Source organism: Rhincodon typus, chromosome 12, assembly GCF_021869965.1.
Source record: "Rhincodon typus isolate 14 chromosome 12, sRhiTyp1.1, whole genome shotgun sequence".
Taxonomy (NCBI): Eukaryota; Metazoa; Chordata; class Chondrichthyes; order Orectolobiformes; family Rhincodontidae; genus Rhincodon; species Rhincodon typus.
This window is the reverse complement of record NC_063343.1, coordinates 8,007,908-8,030,858: the sequence shown is the minus strand read 5'-3', so window position 1 is coordinate 8,030,858 and position 22,951 is coordinate 8,007,908. Positions and strand designations below refer to the sequence as shown.

Genomic DNA, 22,951 nt, shown 5'->3' with positions numbered 1-22,951 from the left:
TGCACCCAGACAAGCACTGTCAGTCCAGAGGTGCCCTGTCATTGAAACATAAAAACATATAAGATAGGGGTAGGAGAAGGCCATTCGGCCCTTCAAGCCTGCTCCATCATTCTTCACGATCATGGCTGATCGTCCAACTCAATAGCCTAATCCTGCTTTCTCCCCATAACCTTTGATCCCATTTGCCCCAAGTGCTATATTTAGTTGCCTCTTGAATATGTTCAATGTTTTGGTATCAACTACTTCCTGTGATAATGAATTCCACACGTTCGCCACTCTTTGGGTGAAGAAATATCTCCTCATCTCCATCCTAAATCGTCTATCCCGAATCCTCATACTGTGACCCCTGGTTCTGGACACACCCACCATCAGGATAATCCTCCCTGCATCTACCCTGTCCGGTCCTGTTAGAATTTTATAAGTCTCTGTGAGATCCCCTCTCATTCATCTGAATTCTAGTGAAAACAATCCCAACCTAGTCAATCTTTCCTCATACGTCAGACCCGCCATCCCTGGAATCAGCCTGGTAAACCTTCGCTGCACTCCCTTGAGAGCAAGAGCCTCCTTCCTCAGAAAAAGAGACCAAAACTGCACACAATATTCCAGGTGTGGTCTCACCAAGGCCCTGTACAACCTCAACAACGCATCCCTGCTCCTGTACTCGAAACTTCTCGCAATGAAGGCCAACATACCATTTACCTTCTTTACCGCCTACTGCACCTGCGTGCTTACCTTTAGCAACTGGTGCACAAGGACACCCAGGTCCCACTGCACACTCCCCTCCCCCAATTTACAGCCATCCAGGTAGTAATCTGCCTTCTTGTTTTTGCCTCCAAAGTGAATAATCTCACATTTGCCCTGGACATAGCAGACGAGAGGAATGCTTTATCTTACACTGTCCCTTTAGCTTATCATTTATAAATCAAAACAGCTCCTTAGTAAACTGAGACACCTGAATTACAAGACCATATTTATGACTGAATGTATAGCTGGCTACCTCTCATCTCCCAATTATTAGAATATTGAAATTAATCTCCTGCTAACTTTTGACAGAAACTTCCAGCAACACTGATGATAAAACTTAGAAATGTTATTCATGATGAGTGAGGATTTAATGCAAATGATCCTCATTCTTATTACTGTTCAGAATACCCCTGTGCAATCCTTCTGTTAAGGCATTGGAAGTTTTAGCTACTGTCTTGTGATTCTCTCTTATCCCACCAGCTCAGATGGATTCAATAGTTCCATCACATGCTCAAACCCCACCCCTTCACCCACTTCTTCCTTGCATTCTTTGTTTTAACTGGAATCTTGACCTGGAATTAACTTCTCTAAGGGTAACCCTGTATGAGGAATGGGAATAGTTGAGCTGTTGAGGCAGAAACAATCCAGTTTTGAAAAGTGTACGTGGGACACTAAAGAACTAATTGATGGAATTTTTGTGCCCTCATCCTTCCAGCACTTCCCCTCCACAAACTTCCAAACTGCCTGTTCTCCAGTTGCCTCCTTGACCAAAAACTGGAGCAGGAGTGGGGGCTTTTATTATAGCAATACTGTATCGGAGTCAAAGTTTCCATAGGTTCTTTGGTGCTGCTTATTTCACTCAGCTCTGCCAAAACATACTTCCATTTATATCCAAACCTTGCAATCATTCAACAAATATTTCTCACCCTTGGAGGGTTTGAACCCGAGGTCGATGCATTGAAGTCTTTTATTAAAAATAAACTCAATGGGTTGTAATAAGAAAGCAAATAGTGTTGACTTCATTTGCAAAACAGCTCTCATTTGTTAAGGAACTGAAAGGCAAGTGGAAACCATCCAATTGCCAACATTGGAACCTCAACCCACCTGAATACAAATGTCAGGAATGGTTACAGTTACAAGGCTCCTGTGCAAATGCCTCACTAAAACATATTGACTTGGAACATGTAGGTATGAAATGTATGAAGCTGTGGAACACACAGACTAACATGCTGGATTTTTAAAAATGTATTCACGCGTTGAGGGCATCATTGGCTAGGCCAGCATTTATTGCCCATCCCTAATTTGCAAAAGGGCAGGTAAGAGTCAAACACACATTGCTGTGTGTCTGGAGCCACATTGTAGGCCAGACCAGGTAAGGATGCCAGTTTCCTTCCCTAGGGAACATAAGGGAGCTGGATGGGTTTTTCCCCAACAATCAACAATGGATTCATGGTCAATCTTAGACTCTTAAATCAAACTGCACCATCTGCCATGGCAGAATTCAAACCTGGATCCCTAGAACCCCATGGAAACACTGGGGAACTTGAAAGCAAAATGAACATCTGTGAGCTCAGTGTCACATAAAGAGACTATAGGTATTTGGTCTGCTGCTGTTCAGATCATAGTGGTACATGACAAGGCCAGTGGCTCATGAGGAGAGATGTTGTAATAATTACAGAGTTGTTGTGGAAAATGTTTTACTCTTTAACTTCTCCTTCCCGAAAGTCCATCGGAATATAAATGGCCCGAGTCGCCATTTGATGAGTTTACAATACAGACAATAAATATTGGCAGTCTGGTTTATCAGTGAGGAACTCATAGAAAACACAATTCCAACTAAATAAGTTTCCCATTTTAGGTAGAGCAACTGCAGTGTAAGGGGAACCCCCTCCCAACTGCTTATAAACAAGTGTCGCCTTTGATAAATGCTGTGAAAACTAATGGGATTGATCCATTTAAACTGGTTCAAATTAAGTAAAAATCTCTTCAGCAGTTATCGATCAGCAAAATGAATCTTTATTGACCCCATCCTCTTAGGAGAGGAGCAACAAAACTACTTGTTGCCCCTCAAATTCTGAGCTAATACAGATTATCTAAGCCAACATGGGCTGTAAATAGAACTTGAAAGCTTTAACGTGGCCCTGAGCATCACCATATGAAATCTTCACACTACATTGAAAGATAGAAAGACCTGACTAAACTTTAGGTGAAATAGCTTGGCCCATGCACAGATTAGTTCCATAACAAATTAGTTCCAAAACAAACACAAGTTCCTTAACAAAAATAGGTACCAAAAGACATCGTTAAATATTGCTTAAAGAACTGTGAAAGAGTTCACACTGATCTTTTTGTCATAAATATTTATCTCTTCATCAACATAACCACAAAATAGGATTTTTTCCTCATGTATCACATGGTTGGTGGTGAAATCGTTCAATGCGGAAACTGGCTTCTGCTTTTTCTACATTACCACGGTATCTGCACCTTAAAAGTATGTCACTGACTGTGATACGCTTTAAGATGTGCTGAGATCAGGAAAGACAAATTTATTGTTTTCCTAAAGATGTAATAGAATGTTAGCATTGTCAGCATCCATTTCTAAACAAAGACTTGCGTTTACACAACACCGTAAAAAATTTCTCAGGAATGTTTCAGCTATTTTGAAGTGGAATAAGCTATGTGCAACTAAGACAGTCAGTTTGTATGAAGGACCGATTATGCCCATTTTTAGATGGAGCTCATTAAGGAGAGAATGTTAACCAGGGCACCAATCAGATACCACATCAGTGTTTTCATCATCCAGATAAATGGCTGGAGAAGATTGCAGCTTATCATCTTGTGAGGTGCACTTGACTGTCAACATTTTGGCACATCCTCAGCCCTGCAGTGGATCACCAACTCAGGGGCAGAAGGAAGCACAGAACACAGGAGTTAAAAATTATATTGTGCATTGGCCTTGCTTACACACAGAGAAAACTTGATAGGAATGTTGTGGCACTCTATGATAGAGCTGATTGAATATATTGCAGAGATAATCATTTTGTGCAAGAATTTCTCTGATCTTTACCTGAACATTGCCCTTTCATTATTTATCTCTGTGCAGTCAGCTCAATCATTTGATCCTGATAAGCTTCAGAGAATGGTTAATCAGAATTAAAGACCAAAATATCTGAATCTGAGTCATAATTTTGCATAGCTGAAGGTTTCAAAAACATAAAAAAACATTTTATGAGCTTTTTTCTATTGCTGCTGTAATCCAGTCAACCATTTTCACTGCTCTGTAGACTCCTTTGAACTATTTAGCTATCCTAGTTGTTTTTTTTGTCAGCAAAAGTGTAAAAATTTTACAAAGACAATTCAAAGATTTTATTATTGAACCCATACCCTTAATTGTTCCCCCTCATATTATCAGAGACATGTAGATTTGACCAACACAAGATTCCATTTCATATTATAACTGTTTCTCACGTCCCTATAGTCAAAAATTAAATATTAAAGCGTAAGATTTGATGGGACATGGCAGACTATTCAAAACTGATGGGCTCTAATTAATAAGGCTTATATTAAATAGAAGAACAGAAAAGGCTATTTAAGCCTTGTCATCTATTCAGGCAGACCATGGTTCATCTTCTAATTCAACTACTCTTCAGCATGCTACACCCATCCATGTGCCTTAACATTCCTCGTATTCAAAGCTCCATTGACTGTTGTCTTGAATAGACTCGATGACAGCTCTCTGGGTTGGGAAATTCCAAAGATTTACCATCCGTTAAGGCTTCTATTAATCTCAGTCCTAAATGGCTGATTCCTCATTCTAAGACTGTGACCTCAAGCTCAAGATTAACCAGCCATGGGAAACATTATCTCACCCTATCCAAGCCACTTAAAGATCTTATGTGTTTCAGTTAGAGGTGATGGTTGTGCAATGGTAATGTCACTGGACCTGCAACCTGGAGACCAGGATAATGCCATGGGAATAGGGATTCAAATCCCACCTCATTGGATGGTGGAATTTAAATTCAATTAATTAAATCAGGAATTCAAAGCCTCAGTAACGGGGACCATTAATTGTTGTAAAACCCAACCCTTTTCGAATGTCCTTTAGGCAAGGAAAGCTGCTGCACTTACCTGATCTAGTCTACATTTAATTATAGACCAACAGTAAAAATAATCACCATGGTTTTATTAGACCATAGGGCTGCTCTGTCTTTAGAGGGAAGAGAGAGCTGGTGGTGGCTTAACCTGAGTGTCACTAAACCTCAGGCAAGGGGAGAAGTTGAGATGGAGAGTTCTTCATGGCAACATCAACTAGTGTGAGAATTGAACCCACGACATTGACTGTTTACATCGCAAGCATGCCATCCAGTCAACTGAGCTAAACAAAACCTTTCAGCAATGAGGTTGACTCTTAACTACCCACTAAAATTGCTTAGCAAAACACTCAAGGACAATTGAATTGTCACATTTATTCAATGTAAAAATACAATGAAAAGTACATGCATGATGAGAGAAGAAGGGAGAGAAAAAAGGAAGGACAGAGAAAGAAAGAGAAAGAGAAGCAGAGTGCAGCTTCAAATAGAGTGACTTACCTTGCCACCATCTTGCAACAATGCCAGCAACATCCATGAGAGGGCAAATTAAAAAGATACCTCTGATTCTTCGAAAATGCAGAGAATGCAATAAACCTAGACTCTCAATCTCTCCTCATGGAGAATGTTCTTGTTCCAGAAAACAGTTTAGTGAAACTTTGATATACTTTTGGAAGATAAGTATGGTCCCCTTCTTTCATAGGGAGATCAAAACTGCATACATTACATCATGTATATCCCCTCCAATATCCTGTATAATTATAGTAAGGTTTCTTTACTCATATATTCAAATCCCTTCTGTAAAAAATGAACTATCAAACAGTTTGCCTTTCAAGTTGATTGTTACATTCAATTAGGAAATGCAACTCACTGAATTCAAGCAGCTGCCTCTTCAGTTGTTTAGTTTAAAGTCATTTGTCCACTGTTTTTTAAAAATTCATTCACAGGATGAGGGCATTGCTGACCAAGCCAGCATTTATTGCCCATCCCTAACTGCCCAGAGGGCAGTTATGAGTCAACCACATAGCTGTAGGTCTGAGGTCACATGTAGGCCAGAGTGGGTAAGGATGGCAGTTTCCTTCCCTAAAACACATTAGTGAATTAAATGGTTTTTTTTTCCCCTGACAACGGATGCATGGTCACCATGAGGCTCTTAATTCCAGATATTTATTGAATTCAAATTCCAATAGCTGCTGCAGCAGGATTTGAACCAAGGTCCCCAGAACATTACCTTGGTCTCTGGATTAACAGTCAATGATAATACCACTGGGCCATTGCCTCCCCTATTTTATTTCAAAGAGAGATATTACTTGGTAATGTGCAACATTCTCCATCTGGGTCCGCAAGGGCTAGGTCCTACTCCAATTAGCCTCAACATACCTGTATTCACACCCATGCCTGCATGGTGTTTGTTGCTCACTTGTTTAACTGAAGTAGATATCATAGCTAAACCAAATTCTATCTTTCCCACACTCATTGGCTGGAAAGTTAGACAAATAAATTTATATGTAGGAAAGTGTGGGTTGCATCTCCTTAATCCATCAATCTCTGGCTTGGCATCTGGATTTCTTCCAATTCTCCCCCAGTGGCTCTGCGTCAATCTTTATTCATGTTATTTTTGGTTATATTTTACCTGGTTTGGATAAGTCAAGTTGTGTTATTCAAGTCCAATTGGGCAATGATTCATCATTACCCACATGATTGATACAAGTCAAGGTGAAGCCTTGACTTTTAATGCATTTTAAAATGCATTGAATGTGCTTCACTTCATGTTGTCTGGCAAATTCTCTGGTCTGGGAAAAAAATTGCCCCAAAAGCCATCTGACTGAATACCTCATCCAATGGGATTTAACTTTTTCTTATTGTGAGATCACTTCTCTCCATTATGTTTAGAACAGTGGTAAACCAGATTCTATCTTTCTACTTGTCTTCTGTGTTGTACAGCATCATAGTCAGTTGCAACTCAAGAAAGCAAGGAACCTCATTGTCAGTGCCTTTTTTCAAGCAATAATCTGCCATGAACTGAAATGAGATAGATGAGTTCTGGGGTGAGCTGGTGAGGATCTCATGACCTTCAGTGCCCTGGGTGTAAATGATGCACAGGTTGTTGCACTACTAATTTAGTGATGGTACTCCTGCTGCAGTCTAGAAATGGGCTACCACTTGGCAATTTCTTCCCCGATACAAAAACAGAAATTGCTGGAGAAGCTCAGCAGGCCTGGCAGCCTCTGTGGAGAGAAAGCAGAGTTAACATTTCAAGTTCTGATATTCTTGTATATCTATAAACCCTGTCAGGTTGGTAGTCACTCAGTGCCCCAAATGCTAATGCACAAACAGCAACCGGGACATGAAATTCTTTGTATGAGATCAACTGGAGGGTGAAAACATGGAATGATTTGCTTCAAAATCAGAAATTGCTGGAAAATCTCAGCAGGTCTGACAGCCACTATGGAGAGAAAGCAGGGTTAACACTTTCAGGTCCGGCGACACTTCCTCAGAACTGATTTTAGCAAGGGAAACGTTGGTATATATGCTGAAGATGGGATGGGGGCAGGAGGAAGATATAAACGAGAGCTAACGATGGAGCCTAGAGAGAGAGAGAGACAGAGAGGAGAACACAGTTGGGCAGACAAAGGACTGGGTAAAGGTCAGCCTGGAAGAATTAATGGCTGCTAATGGAAACAGTTAGTGGCTGACAATGGCTTGTTTGTGGGAGCCACCAAGTGATGTGTTTGTTGAGTTAAGGACATGGGAGAAGGTGCTGAGGCCCTAACATTATTGAACTCAATATTGAATCCAGAAAGTTGCAGCGTTCCCAAGTGGCAAATAAGCTGCTGTTCTTCCAGCTTGCACTGAGGTTCACTGGAGCCCTGCAGCAAGCCCGAGACAGAGATGTTGGCAGGGAACATGGTAGTGATTTGCTTCCTTCCCTGTCCCATGTAAAATCTGGATTGTTTTTATTCTCACCACAGAATGGGCAGAGGTCCCACAGTGCATACTTACCACATTTAGCACTGCCAGGTTTGCAGGCAGAATGTCAAAAGAGTACAAATCTGACTTATTAAGTGCTCTGAGCATTACAGCAGTCCCAGTCCTTGTTCTTGCAGCACGTTAGTTGATCCAGTAAATGGATTGAAATTGTCATCAGTGATCCTCGAATAAGTTGGCTGAGGGGGACAAAGAAATTAGATTTTTAACTCTGAGTGCTAGGATTCCAGGTAAAATAGAAGCCAATTAGGCCTGGTTTAGATCCTCTTCTGTGTTTGAATAGCCTGCTAGCACTTATTGCCTCGTATTGCACAGGAAGAATAGGCCAGACTGCTAACTCCCACTGAGTCTGGATCTGGGCAGATTTGATTATTTACCTCACACAGTTTATTTATTTGCATGTTGTGATTGAGTTGCTGGTGTATGATTTATCTGTTATTTCTTCTCTATTATTCATTCCACATTAAAAGCCTTTGAACAGCCCATTACTTTCTTGACTAGCTTGCTACAGTGTGAAATTAATAATATATCACCTTTCCAAGGCTAGCAGCACATCATTGACATTAGTGAATCTGTTTAGTTGATTTCACACTTTGTATTGTGACCAAAGTTCTTTAGGCAAAACCATTTCAATCCACACCCACTACCATCGAGGACAAGGGCAGATAATAACATGGGAACAACGCCAACTACAAATTCCCCTCACCATCCTACTTAGAACTATATCACTGTTTCTTCACTGTAGCTGGATCAAAATCCCAGAATTCCCTCCCTAAAGGAATTGTGAGTCTACGCACAATGCATGGACTGCAATGGTTCAAGAAGGTGGCTCACCATCACCTTCTCAAGGACAACTAGGAGCAGGCCAGCAATGTCCATGACCCACCAGTGAAAAAAAAAACAAATTCCCTGCCCTCCTCTTCTCCCACTCTATCTAAAGGTGTTCATCAGTCATTCCTGAAGGTGGTTATCACTCTCTCCTGAAGGTGGTTGATCATTCTGTCTCGAAGGTGGTTGATCACTCTCTCCTGAAGGAGTTGATCATTCCTGAAGGTGATTTAGCACGTTATCCTGAAGCTGTGCTCACTCTCTTCTGAAAGTGCTAATCACCCTATCCTGAAAGTTTTAACCACTGTTCCCTGAAGTTTTTGACACCTTGATGAGGGACAATTCCACTGGGTCCAACCGATGATAAACAAACCAAGTGAATACCCTTGATCTTGTAGACGTATTGTGAGTTGGCTCAATACTAGATAGGTCCTTTCTTGCCTTCACATCCATCTTTCTGTTTGTGAGCTCTGGGCAGTGACAACTGGGAGTGTGGTTGACTTTCTTTCAGTAGACAAGTGGTTCTGTAGCCAATTCTTGAGTCCACCCAATATCTCCCCTATGTGAGAACTGACTCAAGTGCAATCAGAAATTGAACATGGCCTATATGTCCTTGCAAATAATTATTTTAACTTGGAGGAAATAAGAAGCTGTGTAACAGCATTGAGTGTGACACTAGTTATTATCTCAATTTAACAGCACTTTTTTTTTTACAATTTAAAATGTTGACCTCCAAGGCAAGCTCCCAGGGACCTGGTTGTAAATTTGAAATCCTTGCAGTATAAATGAATTAGTGAATGATTTATCTCCAATTTCTTCACAAGGATGAAAAAATAAGATATGCATCACTCCTCAGAGCTGGAAAGTTTTTAAAATTGTTGCTTCCAGCCCTTGCAGTATTGATTCACGAGAACCTTCTGGCATCATGTACAAATGGCTGTTTTGTGAGCCTGGACACCTGCCTGTCTAGTCATTGGACTGGGAGGGCAGTGGTATTACCGCTGACCTTGCTGCTGTCTACACAAGGGCCCTGATGCTTTACCATTCATTCCTGTGCTGTGGACACAGTTAGCAAGACTGAATTCAATTGCCTTTCCCTTGTCACCCAGAGAAAGTTGGAAGTGCATCTTCTTTTTCCACGGTTGGAGGTAGCATTTTAATACAATTTAAGTGGCTTGTTATAGATAACATAGTGTGGAACTGGAGGAACACAGCAGAAAATGAAGAAGGGTCCCGACCCGAAATGTCAATTTTCTTACTCCTCTGATGTTGCCTGGCCTGCTGTGTTCCATCAGCTCCACACTGTGTTATCTCTGACTCTAGCATCTGCAGTTCTCACTATCTCTGATTGAGTGGCTTGCCAAATCAGTTTGATGGGTATTTAAGAGTCAACCTGTGAGACTCAAAGCAATTCGTAGACAGGTCCATGAAGAGATAACAGGTTAACTGCCTTGAAAGTAAATTTTTAAAATCTCCCCTCCCCCTACTGCATCCCAAAACCAGTCCAGCTCGTCCCTGCCTCCCTAACCTGTTCTTCCTCCCACCTATCCCCTCCTCCCACCTCAAGCCGCACCTCCATCTCCTACCGACCAACCTCATCCTGCCCCCTTGACCTGTCCGTCCTCCCTGGACTGACCTATCCCCTTCCTAATTCCCTACCTACACTCACCTTTACTGGCTCCATCCCCGCCTCTTCGACCTGTTTGTTTCCTCTCCACCTATCCTCTCTTCTATCCCTCTTCTATCCGCCTCCCACTCTCTCCCTATTTATTTCAGAACCCCCTTCCCCTCCCCCTTTTCTGATGAAGGGTCTAGGCCCGAAACGTCAGCCTCTCTGCTCCTATGATGCTGCTTGGCCTGCTGTGTTCATCCAGCCCTGCACCTTGTTGTCTCGGATTCTCCAGCATCTGCAGTTCCTACTATCTCTGATTAAATTTTTAAACCTGTTGGTTTTTTTTTTACCACAGTCTAACAGCTTCTTCACTCAAAACATATTCAGATTTGGTCTTCTTTCACCTGAAGTTATACACATTCACCTTGCTGGCTGTGAGTTCTGGCTTTGGGATACTTGGGGAAAGATATAAATGGTTAACCTCATCAATAAACAAATAATAGCTACAGAAACAGAAACTGCTGGCAAAACTCTGCAAGTCTGACAGTATCTGTGGAGAGAAAGCAGCGTTAATGTTTCGCATCCAGTGACCTTTCTTCAGAATTGGAATAGAATTCTAATAGCTAGTGAGAATGTGAATAAGGAACATGCCATGACAATATTAGATTACATCTAAAGGAAAAAAGGCACTGGTGAAACCCTACTCTACCATGCTTATGTGCAGAGTTATATTGTATTCGAGATACCTGTGGAAAGATGTTTCTGTTAGACATTTTCCAGTTAACCCTATTCAGAGAAATTATTACATACACAGGAGTAGGTGGGACCTGAACCTAGTCCAGAGGTTGGGACACTACCAAGGCATCACAAAAGCCCTTATGTATATACTTATAGGCAATAATTTGTTCAATAATAGTTCAGAGAGATCATACAACTTCAGCAGTACCACACATTGCTCATAAGTAGACTATTCCTATAGCTCATCTGAGTTGGGAGATCTACGCCGGATATAAATGACCCAAGACACAAGATTTCACCCAAAGCAACAACACTTTATTAAGACTATAAAATATAGGAACAGAAATAGACTATTCAAACTATTGAGTTTGCTGCACCATTCAATGAGATCATGGCTGATTTGATAACTTCAACTCCATCTTTCTGCTTTATCCCACCACCCATAATTCCCTGACTGATTAAAAATCTGCCTATCTCAGCCTCAAATATACTCAGCGATCTGGCCTCAACAGCACTCTGCAGTAAAGAATTCTAGAGATAGGCTACACTCCAAGAGAAGAAATTTCCCCTCATCTCTGTCTTAAATGTGCAACCCCTTATTCTGAGACTATGCCCTCTGGTCCCAGACTCTCTCTCAAGGGGCAACAACCACTTTATGTCTAACCTGTCAAGTGCCCTAAGCGTCTTGAATGTTTCAATAAGAATCACAGAATAGCTACATTGCAGGACAAGGCCATTCGGCCCATACTAACCTTCCAAAAAACATCCCATCCAGACCTAGCCCACTACCTATCCCCACATTTTTAATTATGGCCAGTCCACATAGCTTGCACATCTTTGGATAATGCGAGGAAACCAGAGCACCTGGCAGAAAGAGGGAGAATGTGCAAACTTCACAAAGTCAGCCAAGGCTGGGATTGAACCTTGGTCCCTAGCACTGTGAGGCAGCAGTACTAACTACTGAGCAACTATGCTGCCTCACATTCTTCTAAATCCTAATGAGTACAAGCCCAACCTACTCAAATGTTCCTCATAAGACATTCCCTCCACGCTTAAGATTGACCTAGCAAACCTTCACTGAACTGCCTCCAATGCCAGTACATGTTTCTAAGGGGACAAACTGTTCACTTTATTCCAGGTGTGTTCTGACTTGTGGCTTGTACAGCTTCAGCAAGATTTTCCTACTATTTATACCCTATGAAATAAAGGCCAGTGTTCTTTTTTCCCTCCTTATCACATGCTGAACTTGTATGCGAGCTATTATTTACATACATATATTTTCTGTTAATACAATCAGTCGAACAATTTAATACTTCTCACACTAGTGAATGCCATTCTGCTTTAGTTAGTTCGTTTACTTGAAGATCAAAGAGGATTAGTTGGTCAATCAGTGCTTGTGGGTTCTCCTTTCAGGTAGCTGACCAGGCTATCCCCACTTCCTTGACAGGCAAAAGTAACAGCGTGGAGCTAATGAACACCATGCTGAACTAGATTCTGCTTCCTGCTCTGCCTCCTACACACTGTCTGATTGGTCCATTTCCAAGATGCCAACAATCCACGAGTGTCGGCTCACGTTCACCCCAGCAACCCTCCCCAGAAGAGAGGTTTCCACGTCAACTGGCCATCACTTTTCTAGATCTGTCTACTTACACAGAAACTGGGCTCCAATCTGGTCTACATGTAGAGTCATGTCCTGTTTATACCACTTGGTTTGTGAGATAGAAAGGGGGGACTAACTCTCTTCATCTGTGCCTGGTTTCACCAAGCAACCACTGCATAAGAATAACTCCAAAATTCTACTTAGTGATCATAGAATCCCAACAGTGTGGAAACAGGCCCTTCGGCCCAACAAATTCACACTGCCCATCAGAGCATCCCACACAGACCCTCATAACCCACCTAATCTACACATCCCTGAACGCTACGGGCAATTTAGCATGGCCAATCCACCTAGCTTGCATGTCTTTGGACTGTGGGAGGAAACTGGAGCACCTGGAGAAAACCAACATAGATACAGTGAGAATGTGCAAACTCTACACAGACAGTTGCCCAAGGGTGGAATCGAACCTGCATCCCTTGCACTGTGAGGCAGCAGTGCTAACTACTGAGACACTGTACCACCCCTGCTTCATAAGGTGTTCTGCACACTACATCAAATTTTAACAGGACAAAACTATTAGAAATTTGCATGCATGTATGGAGAAAATACTTGACCTTTATTTAGACAGCTGTCTAAATTTAAGACAAAACTGTAGATTTATCATCAAAGTTCATTACTAACACTCACACAGTGCTAGCTGATGCTACTACTAGACAAATCAGATCTCAGAATGAAACCTATTTGAATGGATTTTTTAAAAAATGAACATCATTCACTGAAACATAAGCACACGAGGCTTCAGATTTTCTTTAAAAATAAAACAAAAGTTCATTACATAAAAGGAAAATAACAGAATTAAACAAAGCTCGGTAAATACAGATGACAGCTTGACAGATCTTAAAACACAAGCAAATCATAGCCTCATTTATTCCCCAACACCTTATAGAGTCAGACCCAGAGAATGTACCCTCCCTCTCAAAGCTTCAAGTTCAACTCGACTGCTTCTTCCCAGTGCTCTCTTATGACTGTTAAGCCTTCTTACATGAATATTAATGAAGCTGAAAGCTTAGACTTTCTCAGCTTTCAATGACCTGCAGATTTCTACCCAAACACTCTTGGTCTGGAAATTGCATAAACTGAGTTCCTACAAAAGTAACTTATTTCCTGAACTAATCTGTAGTCCTTTCTAGGAGAGAAATTATATTATACTTCTGACTCCAGCCATACCTTCTCCAAAAATAAATGATGCAAAGGCTTCCAATCTTTGGATTTTGTAGTCTAAAATCAATCCTTCATTATTCTAAATCAAAGATAATGGGCCTCAATGTTTACACTCCAGGCTATAAAACCAAAAGTTTTTAAATAATTTCATTAAATGTTCAGGGGTTCCCTGCTTTCTGATGCATATTGGATTAGATCATTTTTACAGAGAGGCTTTTTTTCATAATCCCTTCACTAAAGTAACCAATGCTCATATGCCTCTAGTTTGGATTCCAAACTCTAAAACTGATATATTACTCACCTTCAATCAAAACACACTTACAAAAGATAGCTTAAATACTTGGAAAAAATACTTGACCTTCATTTATATTGTTGTCTAATATTAAATTCATAGTTTTAAGGTCAGCACTTAGCAGTTTTAGGTCAAATTTCCCAGCGCTCTACTTATCTATGTTAGACTTATAAATGTACTCTAACAATTTTATGCCTCTAATGACTTTACATTGGCTTTACTAGCCTTCACTATATCTGAATATAATGCCAGCAGATAGCAATTATGAAGCTGACTTTTCCCTGTTTTCGGAAATAACTTCCTCAATGTAATGACCCTTTTATGTTGTTCAAAACACAGCAGTTGCCCACACATAACAACTCTGTCCTAGCAACAACACAAAATAATAAACTCAGAAGAAACTTTGCTCCTACCTATTTCAACTTGCACTCCAAATGCATAGTGATGCCGAAAATGGGAAGTATTCTCCTGTGGAAGTCTGTCCAGTGGATATTGCTTCCATTGAGCGGCATGGGTTCAGTGGAGAATTTCACCAGCTAATATAACTTTGAAACCGGAGGAACAGTGGAATATCTTGGCATTTTGCAAGCTTATCTGTGGTGATTGGAACCAGGTTGGCCTCATTGATTATGTGGTCAGTGATTGGGGTGTTAACCTGGGTCAATCAGGAGAACACTGGCTGACCAATATAACCAGGAGATAAGGTGAAAAAAATAAGTATAATCAGGAGATTAGAATCTCCTCAGTTCAGGGACTGACTCTGAGCTGGCTGGCCACAGCCAGTGTACAGTGTACAAATAAATAAAGGGTGTCTTGGTGACGGGATACCAGTCTCTATGCGGTTATTTCATTGTCTCATTTTAGTTCAACAGGATGTTATTGTCACTTTTAGAAACAAACATTAGTTCATGAAATATTGAGGACCACTGCAAGTTCTGGCATATATATTGCTTGTCCCTGGTTACCATGAGATGCTGATGGTAGGTCTCATTCATGAACTGCTGCTGCAATTTCACATGTGTTCTCCCTTAATGGCAACTAATAGACATCCCCCTCAGAATGGGACTGGAATGAAATATAGGTCACATCAGGTAACAACAGCAATCTCATCTCTAAAACAGATTACAGATGGCAATCTATTAGCTCTCTATTTCAGATTCTGAGTAGTTATTTCTGCACGCGTGTCCAAATTCCCAAACTTCCTTTTTGCACTCAACGTGTCTCAGAATCCGCACCTTTTTTGCAGAATGCCGCGACATCCTCCTTCCCATGATGACTGATGAGCTGAAGGCCCAGCTGGATCAGAAAGAGGAGAAACAACAGAACCAGGAATTAAAGCACTGCATCGAATTACTCAACCACATCCTGGAGGTCCTCAGTCAGCCTAATGTGGTAGGTGATTCTGGTCATGGTTTCAATCATTTCCTTCTTGACTCTGACATTTTTTGTATGTATTTGTTATTTCTTGGGATATGGGCATCACTAATTACACTTGAACTGAGAGGCTTCTTATGGCCATTTCATGGAACAACTGAGAGTTAAACCAGTTAAGTTCTAAAGAAGAGTCATATCAGACTCAAAATATTCTTTCTCTCCACAGATGCTGCCAGGCCAGCTGATTTCCTCCAGCATTTTTTGCATATGTTTCAGATTTCCAGCATCTGCACTATTTTGCCTTTGTTATAAAGGTTAACCACAATGTTGTGAGTCTGAACTTACATGTAGGTCAGACTGAAAATGGATGACAAATTTTCCTCCCCTAAAGATAAAAATGTTAGTGAATAAGATGGTGTAGAGCTGGATGAACACAGCAGGCCAAGCAACATCAGAGGAGCAAGAAAGCTGAAAAATGAACCCTTTTTTTCTGAAGAAGGGTCTAGGCCCGAAACATCAGCCTTCCTGCTCCTCTGATGCTGCTTGGCCTGCTGTGTTCATCCAGCTCTACACCTTGTTATCTCAGATTCCCCAGCATCGGCAGTTCCTACTATCTCAGTGAATAAGATGGGGTTTTTTATTGCAGCAGTCATTAGTAGTTTTGTGGTTACTGTTACTAAAGCTAGTTTCGTATTGCATGAGATAGCAAGAACTGCCGAAGCTGGAGTCAGAGGTAACAAAGAACAGAGCTGGAGGAACACAGCAGGTCAGGCAGCATCAGAGGAGCAGGAGAGTTGATGTTTTGGGTCGGGACCCTCCGTCAGAAAAAGGGTCCCGACCTGAAATGTCAACTTTCCTGCTCCTCTGACGTTGCCTGGCCTGCTGTGTACCTCCAGCTCCACTCTTCGTGTTTTATGATGTGTCGTGGTGGGATTTGAATCCATTTCACCAGAGCAGTAGCTCGGGCATTCAAGATATTAAGAGGAAACGACGGGGCAAATGAAGTTAAACTTTTTACAGTAGCTGGAGACGCTAGAACTAGGGGACATAGTCTGAGAATTAGGGCCAGACCATTCAGGAGAGATGTCAGAAAGCATTTCAACACACAAAGGGTGATAGATGTTTGGAACCCTTCATACAAGTGGCTGATGATGCTGAATCAATTTTAAATCTGGGATAGATAAATTTTTGCTAACAAAGTGATATGGGTCAAAAGCAGGTATATTGAGTTAGGCCACAGACGACCCATGATCTCATTGAATGGCCATTCAGGCTCGAGGGACTGAGTGGCCTACTGCTGTTCCTATGTATCTAAGACACTACTCCATTTAAATTGATATGAAGTAACAAGCATAAGTTTGCAACAAATTAGTTCTGAGAGAATAAATACTGACATTCAGACGAATACACAAAAAGTGTATAGCTATTCACATGCATTCTACAGACTGGGGTCAACACAGCTAAATGGTTGCCTGTTTGTCTTGGACACAGTCACTGCACATCAAATAATTTACAGTATCTGAGAGGTTTTGAGATGTGGTAACATGTAAATGTAAATCTTTATGAAATAGGGTTAGAGTTAGGGTGACCCTAACCCTAACCCTAACCTTAAACCCCAGCATTAAATTATCCAACAGACAGTGTTCATTAGACTAATAATATTCATGCAACTCACTGGGTTGAATTTTCGTAGCCGCTGAACAATGTGGGCATTGGTGGGTACAGAGGTCAGAACTTCCGTCTGTGACGAGTGGGAGAATCGGACAAGTAGGGAGCAGTAGGGAGCTTAAGTAATAATGTGAGTTTGGGAAGAAAGCATGAGAAAACCAGGTAGGTCCCGCAGAGATCCTCCATGAAACTCGCCCAAATTGACACTTATCCGATTTCTGCTAAAATTCAGCCTATTTCATTGTTGAAAGGTTTCAAAATTGCTCTCTCTCACTGTGCAGTTGCACTTCTTCTGCCAACCCTCTGAAACTTTTCACCCCATGGCTTACCAAGAATTGATCAAGTCTGCTGAAATTTTATTCGGCCTGAAAATATTCAAGAACTCTGTTTCCATCCTCTTTTGAGGAAGAGAGACCCAAACACTTACAACTGTCTGTGAGAAAAATATTTTTCTTATCTCGGTCTTAGGATCTTGTATGTTTCAATGAAGTCACCTCGGATTCTTCTAAACTCCATCAGATACATGTCGAACCTGTACAATGTTTATCAGAAGAGAACGTGCTGATCCTGGGTATTAGTCTTCTTTACCTTCTCTTTACAGTTCTGAAGAAGAGTTCTGGAGAAGGGTCACTCAACACAAAATGTTAACTCTGATTTCTCTCCACGGATGCTGCCAGACCCGCTGGGATTTTCCAGCAATTTGTTTTTGTTGTTTCTATTTATTATCCTTACTTCGACAAGATGACCAATACTCAACATGATACCCAGACATAGTTTCACCAGTGACAGCATAACTGAACTCTCCTACTTTTGTATTCAATTCCCCTTAGAATAAGCATTAACTTTCTATTAGTTTTCCTAATCATTTGCTGTACTTGCGTGCTAATATTTTTAGATTCACTTACTATAACACCAAGATCCCTCTGCATCTCAGAGCTCTGCAATCACACCCATTTAAATAATGTGTTTATGTTTACTTCCTGCCAAAATGGACATTTTCTATATAATGCCACATTATAGTTAATTTGCCAGATCTTTACCCACTCACACATGCAATCTATTTCCTTTTGTTGCCTCCTTATGTCCTCTTCACAGCATACTTTTCTACGTGTCATCAGCAAATTTAGCAATAACTCATTCCCTTCAGCCAAGTCATTTGTACATGTTGTAAAATGTTAAAGTTCCAATAATAGTTTCTGTGGTACACCACTCATTCCACCTTGCCAACCAAAAAAGGCCCATTTATGCCTACTCTCTGTTCCCTGTTAGCTAACCAATCTTGTATTGATTTTGTAATGTTATGCCCATTATAATTTATTTTCATCTATTTTATTTTCCATCATCACCATTGATGTGGTGCTTTATCAAATGCCTTCTGGAAATACAAATACGGTGCATCCATCATGTTTCTTTAATCCACATCAGATGTTACTTGCTCAAATAATGTCAGTAAATTGATTAGACATGATTTCCTTTTCTGAAACCATGTTGCTTCTGCCTGTTCACCTTCCCCGAATCAAGCGAATTTTGGAAAATTAAAACCAATGCACTATCTCAATTGCCATTTATCTTAAGACCATAGTATGAAGTCAATCAGGACTTGAGGACTTCCTTTCTGGTTTGATTCAAAGCAGGTCATGTTCTCAAAACATTATAGGAAATGCTCCTTTAGGTCATGTTTGCCCATCTGATTTTTCCAGTTCAAATTTAGATTAAAATTCCCGATAATTATCACCATACCTTTCTGACAAACTCCCATTATTTCCTCCTTTAAGCCCCTTCCTATGATGCGGCTGCTGTTAGGGGACAAGTACGATACTCCCACAATAGACTGGAATGCACTGCCTGGGAGGTTAGTAGAGACGGGAAACCTCACATCCTTTAAAAAGTAACATTCAAGACCACAAGCCAAGTGTTGGAAGGCAGGGTTAGTGTCAATAGGTTACTGCAGACTCAAAGGGCCGAAGGGCCTGTCTGTGCCGTAAGGCTCTATGACACTAATGGACTTCTTGCCTTTATCATTTCTTGCCAACTGCTTCTGCATCTTGGTTTCCAGATCTTAAGTCAACCCTCTTCATTATGCTAATACCTTGATTAATTAACGTAGACATCCCTCCACCTTTTCCTGTCTCCTCTCCTTCCTACTCTCCAATATTCCAGTCAGAGTCAATATCATCTACCAGCCTTTTCTCTGTAACAACTCTCGGCTAATAGTTATTTATCTCTATTTGTGCTATTAATTCATATGTTTTGTTTCAAACGCTTCATTCATTCAGATATAGAGCCTTTAGTTTCAATCTTTTTATTGCCTTTCTGCTGATTGGTTTCTTAGATTTGTACTCTACATCTCTTCCTGTCATACTCTGTTTATAGTTTCCCTCTTGCCTTGTCTCTACTCTGATTTATCACGACTTCTCAAAATTGATCCTTTGCCCCACTATTTAGTTTGGAAAAAAACCCACTCTACTTTTAGACAATAAATTTCAGCTCTCGTTGACTGGTGACACGGTTGGATTTTCCTTGCTGCTTATTTGTTAAGCCATGTTAGGTTGACACACATTTGATGGATAGGTTGGACTTGGATACAATAACCAGGCCTGGAAGCTACTCGATCATTAGGGAAATGATGCCCATTTTGGTAATTTTGTAAAGTTGCTCCTGAACTCAATTCATGAAGGGCTGTGGAATATTCCTGAAGACACAATGGCCTAGAATCCTTCCTCACCACGATGCCATATTTGGTATTCAGTTTGCCAAATCTTGTGAACAATTTAAGATATCCCATTTCAGAGGAACTCCTGTCCTGTTCCAGTTGTTTGATTTTTTGAATATGTTTGATGGCAAAGCACTCCACCTAGCTTAAGAATGAGGTTTCCTGATTGTGAACTACGCACGCATTCGCCACTATCTAACACCCTTGATGTTGTAGTATTACTTGTAGCATGCAATCATCCTACACCATGTAGCTACACATTTGTAAACTGTAGCTTCAGTTTCTTCAGCCGTGAAATTTGACCTGATAACACCATGGAATTTGACTCTGTAACTAGCTTGAAAATAATGATATCTGTTGACATGAAGAAGCCTTGTAAAACTTAATGTTCTTGGGTCACCATTTTTCCCTTGGAATTACCCTGTATATTTGTCAGTGGAGGGGATTTTAGCATATTAATATCTTCCTATTAGGAATAATTTGGCTTTTTACTGCAACGAAACTGCATTCTACATCTACACATATTTCTATACTTGTACAGACCTGATTCAGATGGATGTTTTCTTCACTATTGTTACCTTAAGGTATTTAAGCAACAATCCTCACTGCTGATCACCACGTTATATGCCTGTGGAACCAAGCACTGGCGGCTCATGTTGTGGTGGTGTGCGGCAACCAATCCTCCTTTCTACTCTTTTAAATACAAAATTAACAAATGGTTGGATAGCTTCTGACAGGGCACTGTAACCAAAACACAAACAAATGGTTAATAACAGAAACTTATGTAACCAATATGACATTCTCAGGGTGATGAAGCACCCTAGCTCCTGTGGGTGCCCAAATGTCTCTAAATGCTTGCCTTCCTATCCTGGGTGTGAAGGCCTGTTCGGTCAACAGTAATAGTAGATGAATCACTCCTGAGTTTTAACCAAAAGAGGCACTTGTCTTAACACCAAGGTGTAGCTTATTGATTGAAAGCAATAAGTAGAAGTTATATTAGATAGTTAGGCATAACTTTGAATATAACAGGAACCGGGGATGACATGTCTGACTCCTTCAGTATCTATATCTCATGGTTGCTTTTAACTCCTGTCCACCATGAAAAAGAGCCAACTGAAATAAGCTAAGACCTTTGGTCAAATCTAAGTGGATTCATTCCCATGGTCTGATGGGGTGTGTTATGAGGACCAGTGACTCTGTCTTCTCAGACTTGTGAGGAGAATAAGTTTTACACTGAGCTATGAAGTGTCCTCAATCTCCTTTCAGATCCCTGACTACCATTCCAACTCTTGAGTCCTTTCTCTCAACTTGATGATCCCCAAGTATTCTAGTGTGTCTTGTCTCAACAAGATGTAATTCATTGCATGCTGGCAGTAGGTAAAAGTTTCGTTGTCTAGTTAAGCATAACTACTGAGACAGATAGGAACCAGAGGTGACATGTTTGACCCCATCAGGAATTAGAGGTGTTTACTTCTCAATTCTCCATCTGGAGCTATGTAACAACATCAGATTCGGTGTAGTGTAGTGCAATCTCCAACACCAGCACCTTCAGAACCATCGTCTTACATAATACTTAGATACATGAGGCTGCATTTTTAATTTGAGTGAGACTCAAGACAGAACATAGAACATAGAACAGTACAGCACAGTACAGGCCCTTTGGTCCACGATGTTTTGCCGACCTATTATCCTACTAAGATCAATCTGCCCTGCATACCCTACATTTTACTATCCTCCCTGTGCCTATCCAAGAGTCGCTTAATAGTCTCTAAATTATCTGACTCCACTACCACTGCCAGCAGCGCATTCCACACGCCCACCACTCTCTGTGTGAAGAACCTACCTCTGACATCTCCCCTATACCTTCCTCCAAATACCTTAAAATCATAGAATCCCTACAGTGTGGAAACAGGCCCTTTAGCCCAATAAGTCCACACTGACACTCAGAACATCACACCCAGACCCATCCTCCTATAACTCACCTACTCTACACATCACTGAATACTATGGGCAATTTAGCACGGCCAATCCACCTATCCTGCACATCTTTGGACTGTGGGAGGAAACGGGAGCACCCAGAGGAAACCCACGCAGATACAGGGAGAATGGGGGCTAGGCTAAAAATGTACCCTCCTCCAGCACCATCTAGCAATAACAGATATATGTGTTCTGTATAAAAGTGAATGGACAGATATAATCAATGGGACCACCTACTAGGAAGGCACAGAATTTAGAATCAAACATACTTAGCTGGGAAGGTTGAACTGTTAACAGGGGCAGCTTTAATGGGCCATAGGATTTTTTATCTTTCCCTGACATTTATCATATTTTCCTTTTTTATTTGAATCAAAGCATTGGCATTTGGCTCTGAAATTAATTAATTCTTGCTTTGAGGATTCAATTTTAATCTCAGAAATGTCTTGTTAGGCTATGAATGAGCTGTCTCTAAGCCTGATTAATATACCTTCTCTATATGGGGCTTGAAATGTCTCTTTATGTCTTCGCTGAAGGTCAGAATTGTTTGATAGAGATATTCCTACCACGCAACCTGTGATCTTTCATAAAGACATAGTTCAGGTTAAGCTTGAGGTTGTGGTTTTCTGCTGATTATTTCTGGGTTGGGAATTTGTTTGCTCTTATTGATCTTTATTAGTAGGAGGCTATAGAGTTAAATACAAGCATGTTAGCACAACCAGAACAAAAATTAACTTGCAGACTTTTCTATATGGGTAGGACTCCATGTATTTTCCATCCTTTCACTCAGTAATGGTTCTTGCTCAGTGTTACCTCTCACAAAGTCTCAGGTAATGTAGCAATATAATACTTGATTTGTTTAAGATGTTCTGTTGGGATCAAATGCAATTTTTATTGTAAAACTCAGCTAGTGTTACTTTCCAGGGAAGTCAATGGAGAGTCATATTGAGTTCCCATGAGCTCTCTGCCTTATGAGTTAGATTAAAGTTAATCCCATTCTCTGTGGGTATAACAGGCATTTTCTGAAGAGATAGTAGGAACTGCAGATGCTGGAGAATCTGAGATAACAAGGTGTAGAGCTGGATGAACACAGCAGGCCAAGCAGCATCAG

General features: G+C 40.8%; 1 protein-coding gene across 1 annotated transcript in view; it reads left to right on the top strand.

Annotated features, from left to right (window-relative positions):
• LOC109937103 (dedicator of cytokinesis protein 2-like) overlaps positions 1–22,951 on the top strand; it is a 587,118-nt gene that overhangs the window by 235,765 nt on the left and 328,402 nt on the right. Inside the window, exon 24 of the mRNA XM_048603933.1 lies at positions 15,358–15,503. Within this exon, the coding sequence (XP_048459890.1) occupies positions 15,358–15,503 (146 nt within the window). The remainder of the gene's footprint in view (positions 1–15,357; positions 15,504–22,951) is intronic.